Source organism: Ochotona curzoniae, unplaced genomic scaffold (genome assembly GCF_017591425.1).
Source record: "Ochotona curzoniae isolate NIBS_2020 unplaced genomic scaffold, NIBS_Ocur_1.0 contig_883, whole genome shotgun sequence".
Classification (NCBI taxonomy): Eukaryota; Metazoa; Chordata; class Mammalia; order Lagomorpha; family Ochotonidae; genus Ochotona; species Ochotona curzoniae.
In genome coordinates this window covers 42,078,175-42,098,506 of record NW_024466599.1, presented here as the reverse complement: position 1 = coordinate 42,098,506, position 20,332 = coordinate 42,078,175, and the positions used below count along the sequence as shown (strand labels likewise).

General features: G+C 36.5%; 1 protein-coding gene across 2 annotated transcripts in view; it reads right to left on the bottom strand.

The window, feature by feature from the left end:
• The window catches only part of LOC121164934 (WD repeat containing planar cell polarity effector), a 263,430-nt gene that overhangs the window by 188,959 nt on the left and 54,139 nt on the right, over positions 1–20,332 (bottom strand). The window contains exons 2-6 of one of the 2 annotated variants that reach the window (XM_040993340.1): positions 18,044–18,128; positions 12,862–12,909; positions 11,982–12,026; positions 10,356–10,426; positions 10,038–10,097 (exon numbers count right to left, since the gene is read on the bottom strand). In XM_040993340.1, the coding sequence (XP_040849274.1) occupies positions 10,038–10,097; positions 10,356–10,426; positions 11,982–12,026; positions 12,862–12,909; positions 18,044–18,104 (285 nt within the window). In that variant the 5' untranslated portion in view covers positions 18,105–18,128. Of the gene's footprint in view, positions 1–10,037; positions 10,098–10,355; positions 10,427–11,981; positions 12,027–12,861; positions 12,910–18,043; positions 18,130–20,332 lie in introns of those variants that run through there. The other variant, XM_040993341.1, reaches the window with a different exon arrangement.

Below are 20,332 nucleotides of genomic sequence, written 5' to 3'. Positions count from 1 at the left end.
TAACAATTCAACTTCCTGCTCCACTTACATAAATAGATTATAAAATGACAAGTACTTCTTCACTGCCGGGAGCCACTGCGCACATTTTATGTATACTTCTATTTCATGAGAATCACGGTTCTAACTGCCTTTCATTTCACAATTACTTGCTAAGTAGTTTACTACTAACTTAATGGTTTACTACTAACTTAATTGTTTTTTACCTACTAACTTTTTGGTTAACCCACTAACTTTTTTCCTACTAACTGAGTGGTTTACCTACTAACTTTTTAATTTTTTTACCTACTAACTTGATGGTTTCTTTTTTTTTTACCTGCTAACATTTTTTTCCTACTAACCTTTTCATTTTTTACCTACTAACTTAATGGTTTCATTTTTAGAAAAGCCTACTCAAAAGAATTACAATTTAGCAAAAGCACTTGATGCATTTTGTCCACCAGTTACATTAACATGCAAATGTATATTATCACACATTACATATGTAATATTTGATTCTCAACTTTGGATGCTTAATTAACACATACATATCTAACTCACCTATTCCAACCAGTGCATCCAACTTAAAGTTCTAAATTTAAAATATGGCATTTAAGTATGTTAGCATGAGAGACCGACATTGTGGCACACTGTGTTTAGTTACCACTTGCAATCCTGGTTCCCCACTTGGAGTTTCAGCCGCTCTGCTTTCAATCCAGCTCAAGGCTAACATGTTTGGAGGAGAAGAAAAGACAGCCCATGTACATGGGACCCCAACACTCACACGGGACATTCAGAGTGTTGGGCTCGTAGCATCATCCTGGACCAACACTAGCTATCACAGCCATTTGGAGAATAAACCATTAGAAATAAGATCCTGGGGTCTGGTACAGTAGCCTAATGACTAAAGTCCTCGCCTTGAACACGCCAAGATTCCATATGGTCACCAGTTCTAATCCCGGCAGCCCTGCTTCCCATCCAGCTCTCTGCTTGTGGCCTGGGAAAGCAGTCAAGGACAGCCCAAAGCCTTAGGACCCTGCACCCATGTGGGAGACCTGAAGGAAGTTCCTGGCTCCTGGCTTTGAATTGGCTCAGCTCCAGTTGCTGAGGCTGCTTGGGGAGTGAATCATTAGATGGAAGATCTTCCTCTCTGTCTCTCCTCCTCTCTGAATATCTGACGTTGCAATAAAAATAAATAAATCTTAAAAGAAAAAAAAAAAGATCTTATCTCTCACCCTGCATTGTTCATCCTTTCAAACAAATGAATCTTTTCAAACAATCAGTACAAGTATTCAAACATCTTAAATCTTCTCACTAGGTAGTTATGTAAATGTAACTCTTCCAAACTTTTTAAAACTAGAGAGATGCTCAGTTTGTCTATTTTTACTTTGTAAAACAAGTGTGAAAATCAACAAGAGGGGCCAGTCCCATGGCATATTAAGGAGAAGCTACTGTGAGCAGTACTAGCAATCTATACGGGCACCTGTTCAAGTCTTAGATACACCATTTCCAATCCAGCTCTCTGTTAATGTGCCTGGGAAAGCAATGGAAGATGGCCCAAATCCTTGAGCTCCTGCACCCACAGGGGATACCCAGGAAAAGTTCCTGACTCCTGGCTTCATATCTGCCCAGCTCTAGCCATTGCAGCCATTTGGGAAAATGAATCAGTATATGGAAGATCTGCTTCTCCTTCTCTTTCTGTAACTGTTCCTTTCACATAAATGAATAATTTTTTTAAATCAACCAGAGAATTCTTGATTCATACTTTACTGTATTTTTAAGTATATATAATTAATACATCACTGGATTATTTTGGACTGAAATACCAGAGAAACAACATAAATTTCTTATTTTCTTTAGGAAAGGAATTTGTTTTTACCTAAGACTAAGTATTAGAGCATGATATTAAACAATAGTTGACTCTTAAGACTTGATTCCTGGACCTGGCGTGATAGCCTAGTGGCTAAAGTCCTCATCTTGCAAGCACTGGGATCGCATGTGGAAGCCTGTTCATGTTCCAGCTGCTCCACTTCCCATCCAGCCCCCTGTTTGTGGCCTTGGAAAGCAGTCAAACCCCTTGGGACCCTGCACCACATGGGAGACCCAAAGAGGCTCCTGGATCAGACTGGCAGTTGAGGCCAACTGATGAGCCAGGAGCTCCCACTTAGGGTATGACTAGCAGACAGAAGATCTTTCTCTCTCTCTCTCCTTCTCTCTGTAAATCTGCATTTCTAAGGAAAATAAATAAACCTTAAAACAAAACAAAAGACTTGATTCCTTTGGGCAGAAACTGTGGTCCAACAGATCCAGCCACTGATTTAGGATGCCCACATCCCATATCAGATGTTGGTTCAAGTTTGATCCAACTCCCTGCTAATGTGCCTGGGAAGCAGGAGATGCTGGATCAAGTGCTTGAGTTTTTGAAACTCATATAGGAAACAGAGATGCAATCCCTGCCTCCTGATTTCAGCATGTTCCAACCCTGGTTGCTGCAGTCATTTTGGAAGTGACTTAGTGGATGGATGGCTCCTTCCTACTTCATACCACACTCCACGAAACATAACATATGCCATGTCACTGTCTTTCAAATAAATCAGTAAGTCTTTTTTTAAAAACTGTGTATTTCAGGGCCTGGCACGATGGCCTAGTGGCTAAATCCTTGCCTTGCATGCCCCGTGATCCTACATGGGTGCTGGTTCGCATCCCAGCTGCTCCACTTCCCATTCAGCTCTCTGCTTGTGGCCTGGGAAAGCAGTAGAGAAGAGCCCAAAGCCTGAGGTCCCAGAACCTGTGTAGGAGACCTGGAAGAAGTTCCTGGCTCCTGGCTTCAGATTGGCTCAGGTTCAGCCATTAATTCCCTTGGGGAGTGGACCAGCAGATGGAGGATCTTTTTCTCCATCTCTCCTTCTTTTTGTAAATCTGTCCTTCCAATAAAGATATATCTTTAAAATAAATCAAAACAGTATACCTCAGATATAGTATTGTATATGGCCACACAAATTTTTTTTAATTTTTAACAAAACCTTTTTAGTGGAACAGCCATGAATACGTACGCACCATTCACGGCTCCTTTAAGAGAAACTAAAGCTGGCAGCAGAAATGACAGAGAACACACTTTCCTCAAGGACCCACTAGGCAATAACTAAGTATGGCGCGGCCTGAGGCCAGCTCAATCCTGTCCATCAGATGATTTCTCTAATACCTTGGCTAAACCTCCTCATCACTGTGCTGTCGGCTCAGCTGTTTTTACTCAATCCCCCTCCTTCCCTGTCCTTTCCTAGTAAAAACGATCTCCCCCTTATTCTCCTTCTCCTTTCCTCATTATCTGTCACACCTCCAGTATAATCTTTTGCACAAGCACTACCATCTTGGTAGCTACTTCACTGAAGACCCAAGTGACACCAAGCATTTGTTTTAAAGGGGGTATTCAGTTATAGAAATGTATGAGTCAACTTTTAAAATGTCAACAATAATTAAAACAGCTGTTTATTCCCAAGCCTCTCAATTCTTCTTAAAGATCAGCCATGTTCAACTCTCTTAAGCAGTTTCTTTGGTTTCTATCACTCATGTCTAAACAAGAAGCTGTGTCAGCTAAAAATGCATTTGTGTGTATGTAACAGTAACCTGAAAAGTCATTCATTACTCAATCAACTAAGACGTATTTGTTTCACTCACATAGTCTAAGGAGTCTGATTTCTAATCCTTTGTCATTTTCATTAAAGATTTTTATATCTTCTCTATAACTGTGTTTTTTAAAATTTACAAATTATACCTGATTGTGTTTTTTGATCGTTAGGTCCTTTCAAACTGAAAATATGCAACCTTCAGTTCCAAGAAATACCGTATTATTTTTTCTTCCCTTCTGCTTCCTATTAGATTTTCTGCTTCTCTAATCTTGTTCACCTAATACTCACTACTACATCCTTTTCTCATTCTATTCTTCATTATACAATATATCAATTTTGATAATTAATTCTTCAATTATTCTTATTTACTCTCATTCTTAATTTGTAAATATTCCCTTTTCCTTATTCCTTTTTCTTTTTTTTTTTAATTTAATTTTATGACACAGTTTCATAGGCTCTGGGATTCCCCCAACCCCTTCACTAGCCCTCCCAAGATGGATTCCTCCACATTGTTGCAGTAGGATAGTTCAAACCCAGTCATGATTCCTTCATTGCAAGCATGTAGCTAGCATGCATAGAGTCCAGCATCTTATTGTCCAGATAAATTCAACAGTTTCTTGGGGAGACCATCTCTGGCTGAAAATAGAGCTGGCAGAATATCATCCCATCCACTGAAAAGTCACAACATGACATCAATAATAATTTACAACATTATCCTCATTCCTTTTTCAAAAAATAGCATAGTATACCTGCCTCAAAGGTGTTAACAACTTCTCTTGAACCTCTGTGGATATCTATTTTAATTCTCTTAGTATTTTTCTGTTTATTGTATTGCTTTGATTCTTTCCTTTTCTGCTTCAGACCTTCAGACTTAAAGATCTCAAATTCAGATGAAGAATTTCCTCCAAAATGTAATCTCCAGTTCTCTATCTATATTTAAAAGTGGTTTGAAGGTTGAATTTCATGGGCAGGTTTGCTAACTTCAGCTTTGCTGTAAGATTAGTTGCACATCTTTCTTTTTGAAAGGAACTCCAGGCTTTGCTCTGGCGAAAAGTCAATTTTTCCAGAAGCAAGTCCTCTAAACAAGAAACATGGAGACATAAGCTTGGTAAGTATTGTAGTGGGAAGCAGCTGGAGAAAATCTCACCATTCCAAATATAGACTCATTTAATCGCCTTATTCTTTTTTTAAAGATTTATTTATTTTTATTGGAAGGACAGATTTACAAAAAGAAGGAGAGATGGAGAAAAAGATCCTCCATCTGCTGGTCCACTCCCCAAGGGAATTAATGGCTGAACCTGAGCCAATCTGAAGCCAGGAGCCAGGAACTTCTTCCAGGTCTCCTACACAGGTTCTGGGACCTCAGGCTTTGGGCTCTTCTCTACTGCTTTCCCAGGCCACAAGCAGAGAGCTGAATGGGAAGTGGAGCAGCTGGGATGCGAACCAGCACCCATGTAGGATCACGGGGCGTGCAAGGCAAGGATTTAGCCACTAGGCCATCGTGCTAGGCCCAATCTCCTTATTTCTCATCTAGCCACCTCATTTCTGCTTTATTATGTTAGCTGTCTTCAAGTTCATAAATCCTGTGTTTGGTATCCCCATCCCATATCGTTTGCTCCTTATATTAACTTTAAAGACAGCTTCTTGTTTTTAGTTGCATATTCTACTTTATATGTACCTCCCTGAGCTCCTGAAGCACACACCTTTGGCTTCTAATTGACATCTATGCTGGCAAGCAAAGATACTTAAGTAAGGGCAGTGGTTTGAGGCCAGGTACATCCAAAAACTTATGAGACCCAAAAACTGGTTGGAATCTCCTATGATCATGGTATTTTTATCCTCCTTGCCCTTACCAGTTTACTTTTTTTTAAACTATAATTTATTAATAAGAAGTGGGAATAATCACACAGGTTTAATATGGGACATATCTTATTGTGATCAAAGGCATATATTTTTATTTTTATTTGAAAGAGATATTTTTCAGAGAGAAAGAGAAGGTCTTCCCTCTGTTGGTTTATTCCCCAAATGGCTGTAACAGCCAGAGCTCAAATGACCCAAAGCTGGGAGCCAAGAAGTTCTTTCTGGGTCTCCTACATGCTGCAGCATCCCAAGGACTTGAGCCATTCTGATGCTTTCCCAGAGAGCTGAACTGGAAGTGGTGCAGCCTCAATATGAGCCAGTATCCATTTGGGATGATAGTGCCAACAGGGCTGAGGATTACCTTGCCACACAATGGTACTGGCCACAAGGGTATTTTTACATGAATATTTTTCTATAGTTATGTGTTGCTGAAAATCAATATGGTATATATAATAGCATGAACTTTGCACTCACAATACTTGAGTTTGAATCCTGTCATGGCTTACTGCCTGTGTAATTAATCTATATATCTTTCCTTATCTATAAAAAGGAGATGAAACTAGTGAGATCATAGAGCTGAGGACCACAATAATTTGATACTCCTCCTGTAATGACTGGAAAATGAAGATACAAAGGACTTGAAGACAGCATGCCACTTAGGAAGAGCTACATAAATGTTAAATAAAACAGACTTATTTAGATAATACAGTGGCTTGATTTGTAGAGAATTGCAAAGGCTCTCAACAATAACTAGAACTATGACTGTGGCCCATCTTTACGTAATTTTATACACATGATGGCAGCTGATTGCTGTAGTGATCATGATGCCACTTGGAAGACTCCTATCCCATATCAAAGTGGCTAAACTTAAAGTCCACCTCCAGCTCCTGCTAGCAGCTACCAATGTACAAGCTGAACTGCAGCAAGTGATGGTTCAACTAGCTGAGTCTCTTTCGCCCCTATGGGAGAACTGGATTGAATCCTGATCTCCTGGCTTCAGCCTGACTACCCTTGCTGTTGCAGCATTTGAGGAGTAAAACAGTAGATGGGAGATGTCTGCATGTGTGTGTGAGTCCATTTTACCAATGAACAATTCTGTGAATAAAAATAATTTTATATATGTACATATGTATGACAAAAGTAGTCTACATGGATGAAATCATAGTTATACAAAAGGTCTGTACTGTTTGGAAAATAAGCTGGACACTCACGTGAATGCTTCTCTAATAGTACATATCATCTAAAAAAAATTATTTCCCAGCATGGCAATTGTAGACTCTAACTAGTTTTTTATGAGAATATTCATTTTCCTACAATTCACAAGATAACTGGCCCTGGCCATTGCAGCCACTTGGAGAGTGAACCAGCAGATCATGAGATTCTCTTTCTCTCCTCTCTTCCCCTCCCTAACTCTTTCAAATATTAAATTAAACTTATTTTTAATTTATTTTAAACTTATCAAATTTAAAGCTACTCTACCTGCAGTGCCAGCATCCCATATGGATGCTGGTTTGTGTTCCGGCTGCTCCACTTCCCTTCCAGTTCCCTGCTAAAACCTGGGAAGTAGCAGAGGATGGCCCATGTCCTTGGGCCCATGCACCCATATGGGAGACCCGAAAGAAGCTCCTGGCTCCCAGCTTCAGACTGGTCCAGCTCTGGCCGTAGTAGCCATTTAGGGAATAAACTAGCAGATGGAAGCTCTCTCGGTCTCTTCTCTCTATAACTCTGACTTAGAAGCAAAATAAATAAATCTTTAGGAAAAAATCCACCAAGGTGATGAATAACAGTGTTTAAATGCTGAAGTTTTTATTCACTAACAATAGTCTGGAAGATGCTTTAAGCACTTCAAAACAAAAAGGTATTAAATACTTTCTCTTCATGAAGTGATTTTCAGAAACCAAAAGAAGTGACAAGTTTATTTCATATCTGATAAATCTAAAATTCTAAATTACAATCACATCTTTTTAATGCATTTCAAAATATGAGTAGGCATCATCAAAAAAAATTTCAACAGATAATTTTTATCCCAGACACATGATTGATAGGTCTTGATTTGTAAATTGCTCTTCATTTACAAATGGAGGGAATTCTTTTTATAACTTGCACAATTTACAGGTCACTGGGTGGAAAACATTAAGTTATATTAACAGTGACAACCTCTAACACAGACTAAAGTCCAAGCTCAGACTACCTCCTCTAAAAGACTTTTAATGTTGTAATCACTTCTTTCATTTCTAAACAACTGGACCTCTTAAGATTCCTGAAAGAGATGACAAGCAAAATAAATTCCATAAATCATATATTTGCCATTTTTTAGAACTAAAAATCTACATTAATAGAGAAGTGACCTAATTCAAAGATGGAGGAGTCTAAATGTATAAGCACCAACATATTTTTCCCTCCTTTTGCAAGAGTCACAAAAACATTATGTTGTGCTCAACTGCTGCAACTGCTGTGACTGCAGGGCTAAATATATGGGGAAAATCACAGATTTTAAGCAAGTGTCAGCTTTAGATGAGTACACAAAAGGAAGATGTAGAACTAAGAACAATTTTACAAGATTCACACAAAATTAAACAGAAGAAGTTAAAGCATTCTCACACTAAAAAAAAAGCTTAAATAATAGAAATGAATATAAAAGATCTTCAGGAATAGAATTCAAACACATTTTTAAGAGAACCTAGCTAATAGTTCTATTTGAAATTTTAAAAAGTGTATGATGCCAAGGATGTCTTACAGGCCTTAAAGTTGTTTGGATTGATCCAGACCTGTGGGCAGGATAGAGTTGAAGTTATCTTGCTAAAAATCTCACATTAAGAATGTTCTGGGAGCAAAAGGTCTATTTTAGGAATATCTTATTCACTATGGAAATAAAGTACAAAATATGACAAATATAAAAAGACATAAGTTCTGCTGGAAATGTTAATAGCAGACTCAGTGGTACACTAACTTTAAAAATCATTATTTCTGGATAACTGTAAATCACAGAAGTAATTTAGTATAATACTTTGTCTGGAAAATGCTTTCTCTGGGTTGAATTAATTCAACAGTAAGACACCATTCTCCAACATACCTCTCCCTCTCTGCAAGCTAACGTATTTTACAAATATGCCACTAAATTAAAATGTAATCAAATCTATTCAAAAACGTGCCTATTGAGATGATTACCTTACATGTTCCAATGCCCCCTGTATGATGGTAAGCGTGGGGGCCATACCTCCAGTCAGATAATTTTCAGACTGCTTTTAAGGTGAACAACAGCATTTAAATTAACAACTTAATTTACAGAAGTATGAAACTTTTGGAAGTACATTTTGCATTCAAGTTTAAAGTTGAATTAAAACCTACTTTGATACAAATAAACTAAGACTTTAAAATACTCTACCCTTTGGAATAGTATTCTAAGGTGAGTTTAGGAAGTGATATATTTCTAAAAATGCTAATTCTACCTTGCATGTGGTACAGAAAGTAAATTTATGCCAAGGGAGAAGGTAACTCAATACTCCCATGAGAAAGGTATATTAATTGGAACCCATAAATAAATAAATAAATAAGAGAGAGAGAGAGAAACTAGAAATCCACTAAATGATAGTCTACCTTCAAGACACATTAATGTGTTTGTAGCTACAACAAATGCTGTGCTGCAATTCATGGATATAAATGTGAGCCTACATTGCAAACAAAAATGGTTAGATATAAAATATGTTGTAAAAAGAATTTAAAATGCTATAATTATTAGTACTGGTAGAATACCAATGGATAACCAATGATTATCTTTCTACCACAAGCAGGTAAAATATCTTCTAGACAAATATTATTTCTAAGCTTATAAGAAAACTCTAGGCATTTGTTTACTATTTTATGCTGAATGTATGCTGATTATTTTGTACTATCCACGTTCCGAATCTAAGCCCATTCAATACTTAGTTCACCTTGTCTAGGCCCTAACAGTACTGTCCAATAGAACTTTCCACAATGAAAATGTTCTGTATCAGCAATGTCCAATATGATAACATGTGGCTACTAAGCACTTAAATGTGGCCAATGCTACTAAGGAATTGAATTTTAAAATTCTATTAAATTCTATTTATTCAAATTGCCACATACGACTAATGGCTACCATATTAAATAGTGCAGGCTAGAATGCTAAAAAAATAAGAACAAATATTTTGTTGTATTTAGTCTCACTTCAGGATGCTTGTTAAATTCTATTAGTATGATTTTTCAAAAATAATTATAAGAGTGGCAAGCCAAAATCCTGTTCATTCTGTTTCCTTCTTATTCAAAATAATGATTAGATTCATGGTAATAGATACGTAACATAATATTCATTCAAATCAAACCACCAAAAATCTGAAAAGATGTTTCTAAATATTTATACCATTACAATTACATTGATTGAGTTGTTTCTGTCAATCTAATGTTAGTTCCAAAATGACCAGCATTCAAATTACAAAATACCTACTACTAAAAATTTTTTCTCAAAACCTATCAGAAGAACATAAGAACATCAATTACTATATAGTTTTCAGCTCCATTGGTTAAACACAGCAAACGTTTGTCAAACCATTTTACCTGACAGACATACTTGTTCTTCCATTTGCTCAGCACACATGGACTGTTTTGCATCAGCTCCTGAAAGACAACAGAAAATGATAGCGTGTAGTTAGCTATAACTATTGTCGTATTAGTTAAAGTGCTTCTGATTTTCAAGCAAAAGAGAAAAAAAAATCAACATGCCACACAACGATGCAATTATTTTGGAACCCCTCACTGGACAAAAGCAAAGCTATCATCACCATGAGAGTTGATCCTTTATGAAAATTAAATCTGTTGAAAGATGTTTTAAAACAGATTTATTTGTTGCCATTTTTGAAACTTTTTGAAAGATACCTCCAACTCTTTGAGTGAGTCTCGAAGTTTGTCTGGGCGTCTATTTTTGAGCGTCCAAGGATAATCTCGGGCTGGCAAATAAAACATGTACTACAGTTAGTTAAACATGATTTAAAAAGGGAAGCTCTGCTTAGCAGTGTGCCGTAGGAAGACTAAAATAAAACACCTCCATAACTGAGAGGAAGCGGGCTGCATTTCTGTCATCAGATGACAGCCTCTTGAAAAGCTTTGTCATAGGAACAGGATTTTTACCACACAATAATCTCCCTGATCATAATTTTATGATGACAACCAACAAGGCTTAGAGAATCTCTGTGAAATTTGGAAGGCCTATGAATCTGGTAATAATTATTGGTAAATGATCCATTCTTTACCACTGAAACAACCTTTTCATTGTAAATAATTCAATGTTCAATAAAAAAATTCTAAATTTTCTGAGTGGCCTACTCAGAAGTGAAAAAATCTCATGAATAAACAAACATAGTAAGGAAAGAAATAAAACACAAAAATTATTTATAGAAAAAGAATTTTAAATTTAGCATAAAAACATCACATATAAAACTATCACAAAACTAAGGGAAAAAATCTTAGGAAAACCCAAGTTTTAACAATCTAGAACTAAAAATGCTTTTTTAAATATAAAATAACATCCTCAAAATCTATTCCATGATGTACTCATGACAAACTTATTTTCAATCAATTGAAAGACTAAATTCTTAAATAGAATTACAATGCTAACTTAAAACAGCTGTTTTTAGTCAGAAAAACTGAGTTTTAATTGGAATCTTCTCATCAACAATTACCAGTTATATGAATGTGTATGTGTTGCATATGCAGTGTACAAGAGTACTTCAAATATTATTTGCTGAGAAAAATTCTGAAATCCATACAAACTTTCATAATATGGATTTTCCATAAACCTTCTGATGATCCCCTATAGTTGGTTATTTACATATGAGAGTAGAAATATATATATCTCACTTTAGCAAATTAAACTGGTACTATAAACATAATTTTCATATGCAGCACATGTGTATAAACTTTAAAATCTGTGTTTCAGCTACTAATGCAGTATTTTTAAAAACTAAACATTGGTTCATCCATTTAAAACTAGAGAACACGTAGAATTTTCAATCCCAGCTACATTCCAAATATAATTTTAAATCACATTTAACGTAAAGTCATTAAAACCAAACTACATAACAGACATATGACATATTCATAAACCAGAGAACAAAAAAAGACTAAAATGAATAAAGTGCCAATACAGCTATTAAAAATATTATTTTCTTAAAATGGACAAAGCATTAACAATTTAGACAAAATATGAATAATCAAATTATAATCATCACAAGCTAAGCATGACACATTTATTTTAAAATATTAGATGCATAATTAATAAAGGTTTATGTTTACATAAGCATATCTAACTAAAACTGAATATATATTTCAAAGATCTAAATGACAAAGACCCACTAGTTATCATTCTCACTCATATGTTTATATCCTGAAACAATGACAAGGTATAATATTAGAAACTTCCTATTTATGCAAAAGGCAGAATATTTTCTAACACCAAACTTTCCAATTTTATAGTAATTCCAAAAACACATAAAATAAACTTACACTCTGCTAGCCTCTGCTTTTCTTCTAAGTTACCATGCTCTGTCACTGATATGGCAGAGGAGAGATGAAAAGAAAAAGAATTGAATTTATTTTTGTTATAATATTTTACATGTATGCATATAATGAACTATTATACACATTAATGGATTAACAAAATATAAATTTTGAGAGTTGATAAAAAATGTCCTTAATTTGGATGTTTTCATTTCACAGAGGTATTTCCTAAATTTGCAGTGAAAAGGCTTACATAGCACAACAGGTGGACCAATATCCTACGCTTCCAATCTCATCAGATAGCGAAGGGAACTGCAACCGAGCCCAGAACAGAAGCTGCTTCAGTCTGTCATCAGAACCATGAAGTCGGCCTATTAACTACCAAGCTAAGCACACAGAATGCTCACACAAGCCCCACTTCAACCAGGACCAAAACAGGAAATAACTCTAGCTAGAAAGATCTCTTGGCCCATCATAAAACTTCTGGGATTAACAGGATTAATCAGATAAAGAAAATTGATCATTCACTCAGAAATGCCTATTTCAGATATATCAGGTGAGGATCCGGAGGCCAGCACAAGTGGGACCTACGCATTAACAATGCCCTCTACTGGGATACCACACAAAATTGAGACGAGACTATCCTGCTGTCAGTCTCATCAGCAGTAAAATGAAAATATCCATATTCTTTTCTCTTATTTTCTCAATATTGCTTTACTTTTATATAGGACATACAGTCTCAGCATTTTTCTAAAGATCTGAAGTGACTTTTCTTAAAATTCAAGAGTAACTAAAGCTCATAAAAATGAGGTCTTTAATACCCAGAATTTCACAGTTTAGATTATTTAGTTCATAAAAAATTAGCTGAGTAGAATAGGTACTTTACCTGATGGATCTTTCTTGTCATAATACTGGTAGATTCCGATGTCTCTATCTATAGAAAAGCAGAAATAACATTAAATTATGATAAAAAAAAAAAAAACTCTGGAGAATAAGAACCAAACCATACTATACAGGCGGGAAGGGTACGGAGAAGAGCAGAAACAGTCTCCTTATGTTACCAGAAATAAAATAGCTCAAAAGCATCTGGACATGGGTTCATCTATTCTAGGGATATGCAGAAACTGGAAAGTTTATCAGTCTAATGAAAAAAGATTTACACAAAACTAGAATGGCATGAGGGAAAGATTAGTAAAGAACTGAAATCAAGGAAGACCAAGTTTTCTCTTTCACACTTCCTCTGATATTTTTCACAGGGCGCTACCAAAAGGAACTGCCACTAAGCAATGCCAAATGAAATCAGTGGATGGAAGAAAATGCCCTAACTGTTGGATTCCAAGCTGTGGCTTTCTTTTCTCCAATTTATAGCTCAAGAGTCTAGTTTTCATCCTATAGCGTTCGGGGTAAATCTGCAGGAAAGAAAGGGAGGATTAGAGGAAGGTATGGATAAATTATTATCTGAAACTTGTTTAGATTCAAAAAGCTTTCCAAACCCATTCAAATTCGGATATTCTTTTGGGGCTACTTAAGGAGCAAAGCTAGGCTTCCCAGATGTTGAAGCTAATTTAAACAAGGAATCTGTTCTTACAATTTAAATACAGGGAGCACAAAATAATTTTATCATTTTTTTCACATCTATGAATAATGAAATATTTCTTTCATTGAAGTAACATTTGTTTTCTTCCATGCAAAATAACTGTTAACTAACAGAAGCAGGATATAACTGTTTCTAAAAAGGTGGAAGCAGTAAGGCTGCCCCCTAGCGACTGGCAGCTCCAGCCTTTTTCTAATTAAATGATAAAAACCACAAAAACGTATTACTGCTTCAATCACTAATTCAAATATAGCTTTTCTAAACAATCATGGTAGTTACTGAGGTTATTTTTATTCATTATACGCCTTTATAGCTCATTATGCCATTAATTGAGACATACGTAATTTATGACTACTAAATCAGAAAAAAAGGATTGATTAGAAAAAGTCATGTTTTCAGCTTCTTGGATACTGATAATATTTTATTTCTTAGTGTGGATGTGATCTTTGTAGGTACACTCACGATATATTCTTATGAACTGTGTGCTTCTTAATAATACATGGTATATAGCTTTAAAAAGCTTTTTTTTAAACCTTTTAAGAATCACAGTATATATGGAGGCAATATGCTCTATTAGAATACTCCAACCTGTAATTATGCCCTTTGCTCCGCTCATCAAATACTTACTATAGCTTCAGAATAAAACCAGGAAGGTCATGAGGGGCCCTAAGTACTGTGCACAAGTCTGACCTCCTAGCTCAAAATGAGCTTGTCAACGCAACACTGACGAGAACATTTGCATCAGGAGACCTGCCCCACAAGGGGTGCCAGACAGCACGCCTCATGTGGTAGGCTGCATCTTAGCAGGGTGAGAAGACAGTCACTCGTGGCAATGGCATGGTGTGAGGTATGAGAAGCTGAATAAGGTGAGGAGGACACTCAAATTGAAATCAGCCCAACACACTGTGTCAACACCTATATGGAGCAAGAAGGGATCCACATGGGGGAGGGAAAGGTCGCAGGGAAAGGAGACTGAATGCATTCAGGCTGATTAAGTTAGTAAATAGTATGAAAGCCCCGGGTTTCACAGTATATAGGAAGAAAAGCATAAGCAAAAAGGGGGAGAATTAGAATGAACCCTGTAGTAGCAGTAGAGTGGAACTGGAGGTACTAGTGAACTCTTGATTTTAAATATTATAGAGACACATAGAGACAGAAATGAATGTGAATGTCAGAATATGTACATACACACATCCACATATGTGGATGTGTATATGTCCCTTAAACTCCCTTAGTTCTGTCCGCTAAGAACACATTCCCATGGCAATGAATGAAGCTAAAGCAGATCTTGCTTTCTAGATGCACTTCTCTGAAAGGAACCAAGCTCCTTAGAGACATAGCAGATATCAAGGAGGGGGAAAGGAGTAAAAAATATGAGCCTGAAACATCCGCTGGACAACCAAGAACGAAAGTATTCAAACATTCACAGGATCATGCTAAACATACATAAATAACACAAAATATTGCTTGCAGGTGGCCTCTGGCACATTAGCAGTAACTTAAATGTGACTGTACACAAACAGGGCTTGTCAACTGGTAGGCTTCCCCTGTTACTCAGGGCTCAGGGTATTTCACTGAAAGACCTCCTGAAATTTCAATGCAGATTGCTCTTCTTTCTGAGGTCATTGCAGACAGGAATACCCTAAACTTGCTTCTTGGAAAGGATTTTGGTGAGTACAACACACTCAGAAGCAACTTAGATGGAGGACCTCAATCAACATCCTTCCACAATACTTGTTTCCTCAAGTTTCTGTACTTTTCCCGGATTTTGAGACAAACCAGGTGTCACTAAAACTTTTTTCAGTAGGCAAACAACACTCAGATTTTACAGTCCTGTTAATTCTTTCATCCCCTTTCAACTTGCAAAAATTCCTCAACTACTGTGATGCCTTCTCTATCTTCTTGGTCCTTGTGGGTTTATACTTTTTTTTTTCTTCTTTTTTTTTTTTGCAAAGAATCTGGTTTGAAAGGCAAACAGGGAGTTTAACAGACTGAGACTTTTCACAATGTGTTGCTTAAGTGATGAAAAAGAAAATCAAAAACTTCAAGAAAACAATGCTAGTGCATGACCCATGTGGCACTGAAGAAATCAATAAGAAAAAGAAAAAAGTGTGAAGAAATGACAATAAAAACAAAAATATTAAAACTCATGATGCAGCCAAGACAGTACTGAGTCATTTATATCACGTGCTTATAAACAATCAAAATGTCTCAAATAGATAAACAGATGATCTAATAATATTATTATAAAAATAAGTAAGTAGCATTAAATAATAGTAATTACAGCAAAAATAAATGGAATTGAACCTAAAAAAAACTACAAGTTGCAATACAGAAGGGCCATTTTTATAAGAAGATAAGCAAAATGAACATTTAACCAGACTAGCAAAGAACAGCCTGAGAGAAGAATCAATTAAAATTACAGATGAAACAGACCTTCTTTAATTTACTTATTCTCATCTCAGAAGAGTTTTGGGGGGAAAAATATTTGCTAAAATCTACATTAAACAGAATTTCTGCCCATATATGTTTTACGGAAGATAAATTCCAAGATATGACATTTACCTGTAATGATGTATTCGATAAAAAGAAACAATAATTTGCAAAATAAATTTTAATAATGATGATTAAGGCATATGAATAAAAGTATTTTTCTAAATATAAGACTTTCTTAAACAAAAGATTTGAAAAGATGTTTCCTTCTTTTCTTTTAAGATTTATTTATTTATTGGAAAGTCAGATATACAGAGAGGAGGAGAGACAGAAAGGAAGATCTTCCGTCTACTGGTTCACTCCCCAAGTAAGCGCAACAGCTGATGCTATGCCGATCCAAAGCCAGGATCCAGGAACTTCTTCCAGGTATCCCACACAGGTGCAGGGTCCCAAAGCTTTGGGCCATCCTCGACTGCCTTTTCCCAGGCCACAAGCAGGGAGCTGGATGGGAACTGGAGCTGCCAGGATTAGAACTGGTGCCCATATGGGATCCTGGCACGTTCAAGGCGAGGACTTTAGTCGCTAGGCCCCGCCGCCAGGCCCTGAAAAGATGTTTCCTAATGAAATATATTCTATCCTATAACATTAACACTGTTAAAACATATTCACCCCAAAGATATGTGAAACAGAAAATATGTGAAAATTTTGTACCTTAGCCACATATTTGAAATGCTACTTTAATGTGACATAAAAATTCCTTTACCACTATCTAACCTGTAAATATTTATAAATATGAAATCAATTATTATGAACAATCACAAGGAAAAATTAAAAATGCATATATTATAAGAGGAAACACAAAGGGCCCAGTGTGCAACCTAGGGGCTAACGTCCTCACCTTGCTTGCACCAGGATTCCATATGGGTGCCAGTTCTAATCCCAGCTGCTCTACTTACCATCCAGTTCTCTGTTTGTGGCGTGGGAAAGCAGTCGAGGACGGCCCAAAGCCTTGGGACCCTGCACCCACATGGGAGACCCAGAAAATCTCCTGACTCCTGCCTTCGGATCAGTTCAGCTCTGGCCATTGTGGTCGCTTGGGGAGTGAACCAGTAGACGGAAGATCTTCCTCTCTGTCTCTCCTCTTCTCTGTATATCTGACTTCCCAATAAAAATAAATCTTTAAAAAAAGGAGCAAACGGGAAGTAGGCATTTGGCTAAGCAATTAAGGTGCCCCTATATCAGAGCATCTGAATTTGGGTCTCAGCCCCTCCTGAATTCCTGCTTCCTGTTACTGCTAATTCATGACTACTGCCAATGATAGGTCACATATTTGTGTCCCTGTCACCCATGTGGGAAACCTGGATTGAGTTTCTTATTGCTGGCTTTGTCCTGGCTCTACTTAGTTAACTATTGTGGGAACTTAAGGACTGAGTCTGTTGGTAAGAGTTCTTTATCACTGTCAGCCTGCCTCTCAAAATAAAATAAAATTAAATAAAAGTGGAGAAAGTACTAAGCCAATAAAATTGGCTTTGAAAACTAAAAATCAAACTCATCCTTAAAAAAATTAAGAAGTAATTAAAAGGAATTATTTTTCCATTAACCAGTTTATTGAATATAAAGTAAAAAATGTGGGGCCAACGCAATAGCCCAATTAGTTAACCCTCTAAAATAGCAACCCATGTGGGCAAAAGTTCATGTCCTGGCTGTTCCACTTCTCATCCAACTTCCTGATGGTGGCCTGGGAAAGCAGCAGAGGAGGGCCTAAGCCCTTGGGAACCTGCATCCATGGAGGAGACTAAGAAGGCAGTCCTGGCTCCTTGCTTTGCATCACTACAGCCATTTGGACTGTGAATCAGTGGATCAAAGATCTTTCTTTTGGTCTCACGTTCTCTGTAAATCTACCTTTCCAATAAAAATGTTTAACAAAAGAAAGAAAAAAATGTAGCCTAGGTAGAGAATCCAGGCACTAACCCTTTAAGTACTCATTTACAATAGTGTAACATATTTGAAAAATTCTGAAGCTGAGAAAAAGCTCATTTACCCCCAATGTGTAAGGTATTCTTCAAAGACCACAGGTGCAGCTCAGTCAGGCAGAAAGACATTTGATGGCAGGAAGAATCTCCGTCCTGTTTAAAAATCAAAAAGAGGTGCCTATTAATAACCTTCTAGTGCCCCAAAAAACTAACATCCTTTATAAATACCACCAAAAGAATCATTTGCCACTATTGAAACACAGTCTTTAGAATAAACATACTTTATTGTACCCTTGGTTAATCATCCAGAAATAAATTCAAGAAAAATATGCTGTCTTTAAACTCAATACAGGGGAAAATCACTTCTTTTCCTGGATTTAATATGTCATCACATTGAGCAATGTGGTAAGAATAAATAAATAACTAAATAAATATATGTATATATATTAGGGTCTTCAATAGTGTATGTTTAAGATTTTGAGTATATTTAGAATTATTTGGTAATTAGGCATTTAAAAGTTATATTTCTAAGGGAAAGGAACATCTGTTAAGTACTTATTAAGTTTAAGCATATTTTGTGGTGTATTTTAATACATAAAGTAAATATAATCTCCATTATGTAAATAGGTTAATTAAAGCAGAATTTGTAAGGTAAATGGTATATAGTTACTACTGCATGTCATGATGACACAGATCATCTACCCTAACTGAATTCTAAAAAAATAATCAAACTAGTAAAAATATGTATCTTATGTTTCCTCCCACTCTAATATAGGCTAGTGATGGATATTACTGACACATTTTTTCTTTATTAAGTAGAACACCATTAGTATGAACTGCCTAAGACCAATCTAATTCAGAAAAAAAGTTACCTTTTCCATATATTTGAAAAAAAAAATACATCATTTTCCAGTGTTCCTTTGGATACTCCATTATATGTTAGAAATACACAGGATAATTTGTATTATTACCCAGAGCCAGGTCTGGGCCAAGCAACCAAGGAGCCAAGAACTCCGTCTCGATCTTCCCCATCAGTGGCAGAACCCCAGATACTGTAGCAGTATTCCACCACCTTCCAAGACACACTCACGGGAAGCTGTAAAGGCTTCCTAAAGCAGCCAGAACTCCAAGTAGCACTCTAATATTCAGCAGTATCACAAGCAGCAGCTTATCTGTGCTGCCATAACCACCAGTCCTAAATATATTAAACTATGGGCGTTTTCCTTATAAAACTAAAATGTTCTTTATAATAATCGCTTAAGTAATGACACTTGAGAAGTCTTTTAAGACATCTTTTATTGTAGGAAAAATCCTCAACCTCTTAAATATTAGTATTGATTATAAATATTTCCTATAGGGCCTGGCGCAATAGCCTAGCAGCTAAAGTTCTTGCCTTGTATGTGCCAGGATCCCAAGTGGGTGTCGGTTCATATCCCAGCTGCTCCACTTTCCCATCCAGCTCCCTGCTTGTGGCCTGGGAAAAGGCAGTCGAAGATGGCCCAAAGCTTTGGGACACTGCACCCATGTGGGATACCTGGAAGAAGTTCCTGGTTCCCAGCTTCAGATCAGCATAGCATCAGCTGTTGCGCTCACTTGGGGAGTGAATCATCGGACAGAGGATTTTCCTCTCTGTCTCTCCCTCCTCCTCTCTGTATATCTGACTTTCCAATAAATAAATAAATCTTTAAAAATAAAAATATTTCATTAAAAATATTTCCTAGATTATTCATGAGTGATAATCCAAAATTAACTATAGCTATAATACAAACTTCCTTGTCCTTCCATCACCTTTACATTTGACCTCAATGCACTTACAATCATCAAAAAACATAAGCATATTCAACTAACAAGTCACATTAGTCACACTGTGCTGTGAATCAAAATTGCAGATAAAAAAACAAAGCAACAGACAAGGGCCTAATCATGTCAAAATAGTAAGGCTGGGAAAAAGAGTTGTGAATGTTAGTGGGTCCTCAAAGAAGCACACAATTTCAATAGTTTGATAAAAAAAATGATTACAACATAAGTGATACTTATTCTAAACATTTCAGATGTATTTACACTGAATCCTCATAACTGCTCTTTGCAGAAATACCACAAAGAGTACTTTAAATTGAGGAAGAGAAAGGTGACAAATTCAGCAAGCACTGTAGTAGACACACGGACTGTTCTAGAATCTGCGCTCACAACCACAGAGCTGTATGCATTGTGAGAATACTGATGTGCAGGAGACAGCACATGCAGTAGTCTGAACCAAAGAATGGCAAGCCTTAGGATGGCAACAGATAATGGTACATGGTGACACAAATTGACAGAAAGATGAAGCTGAAAAGAGTTAGAAGAAAACAAGACTGAAA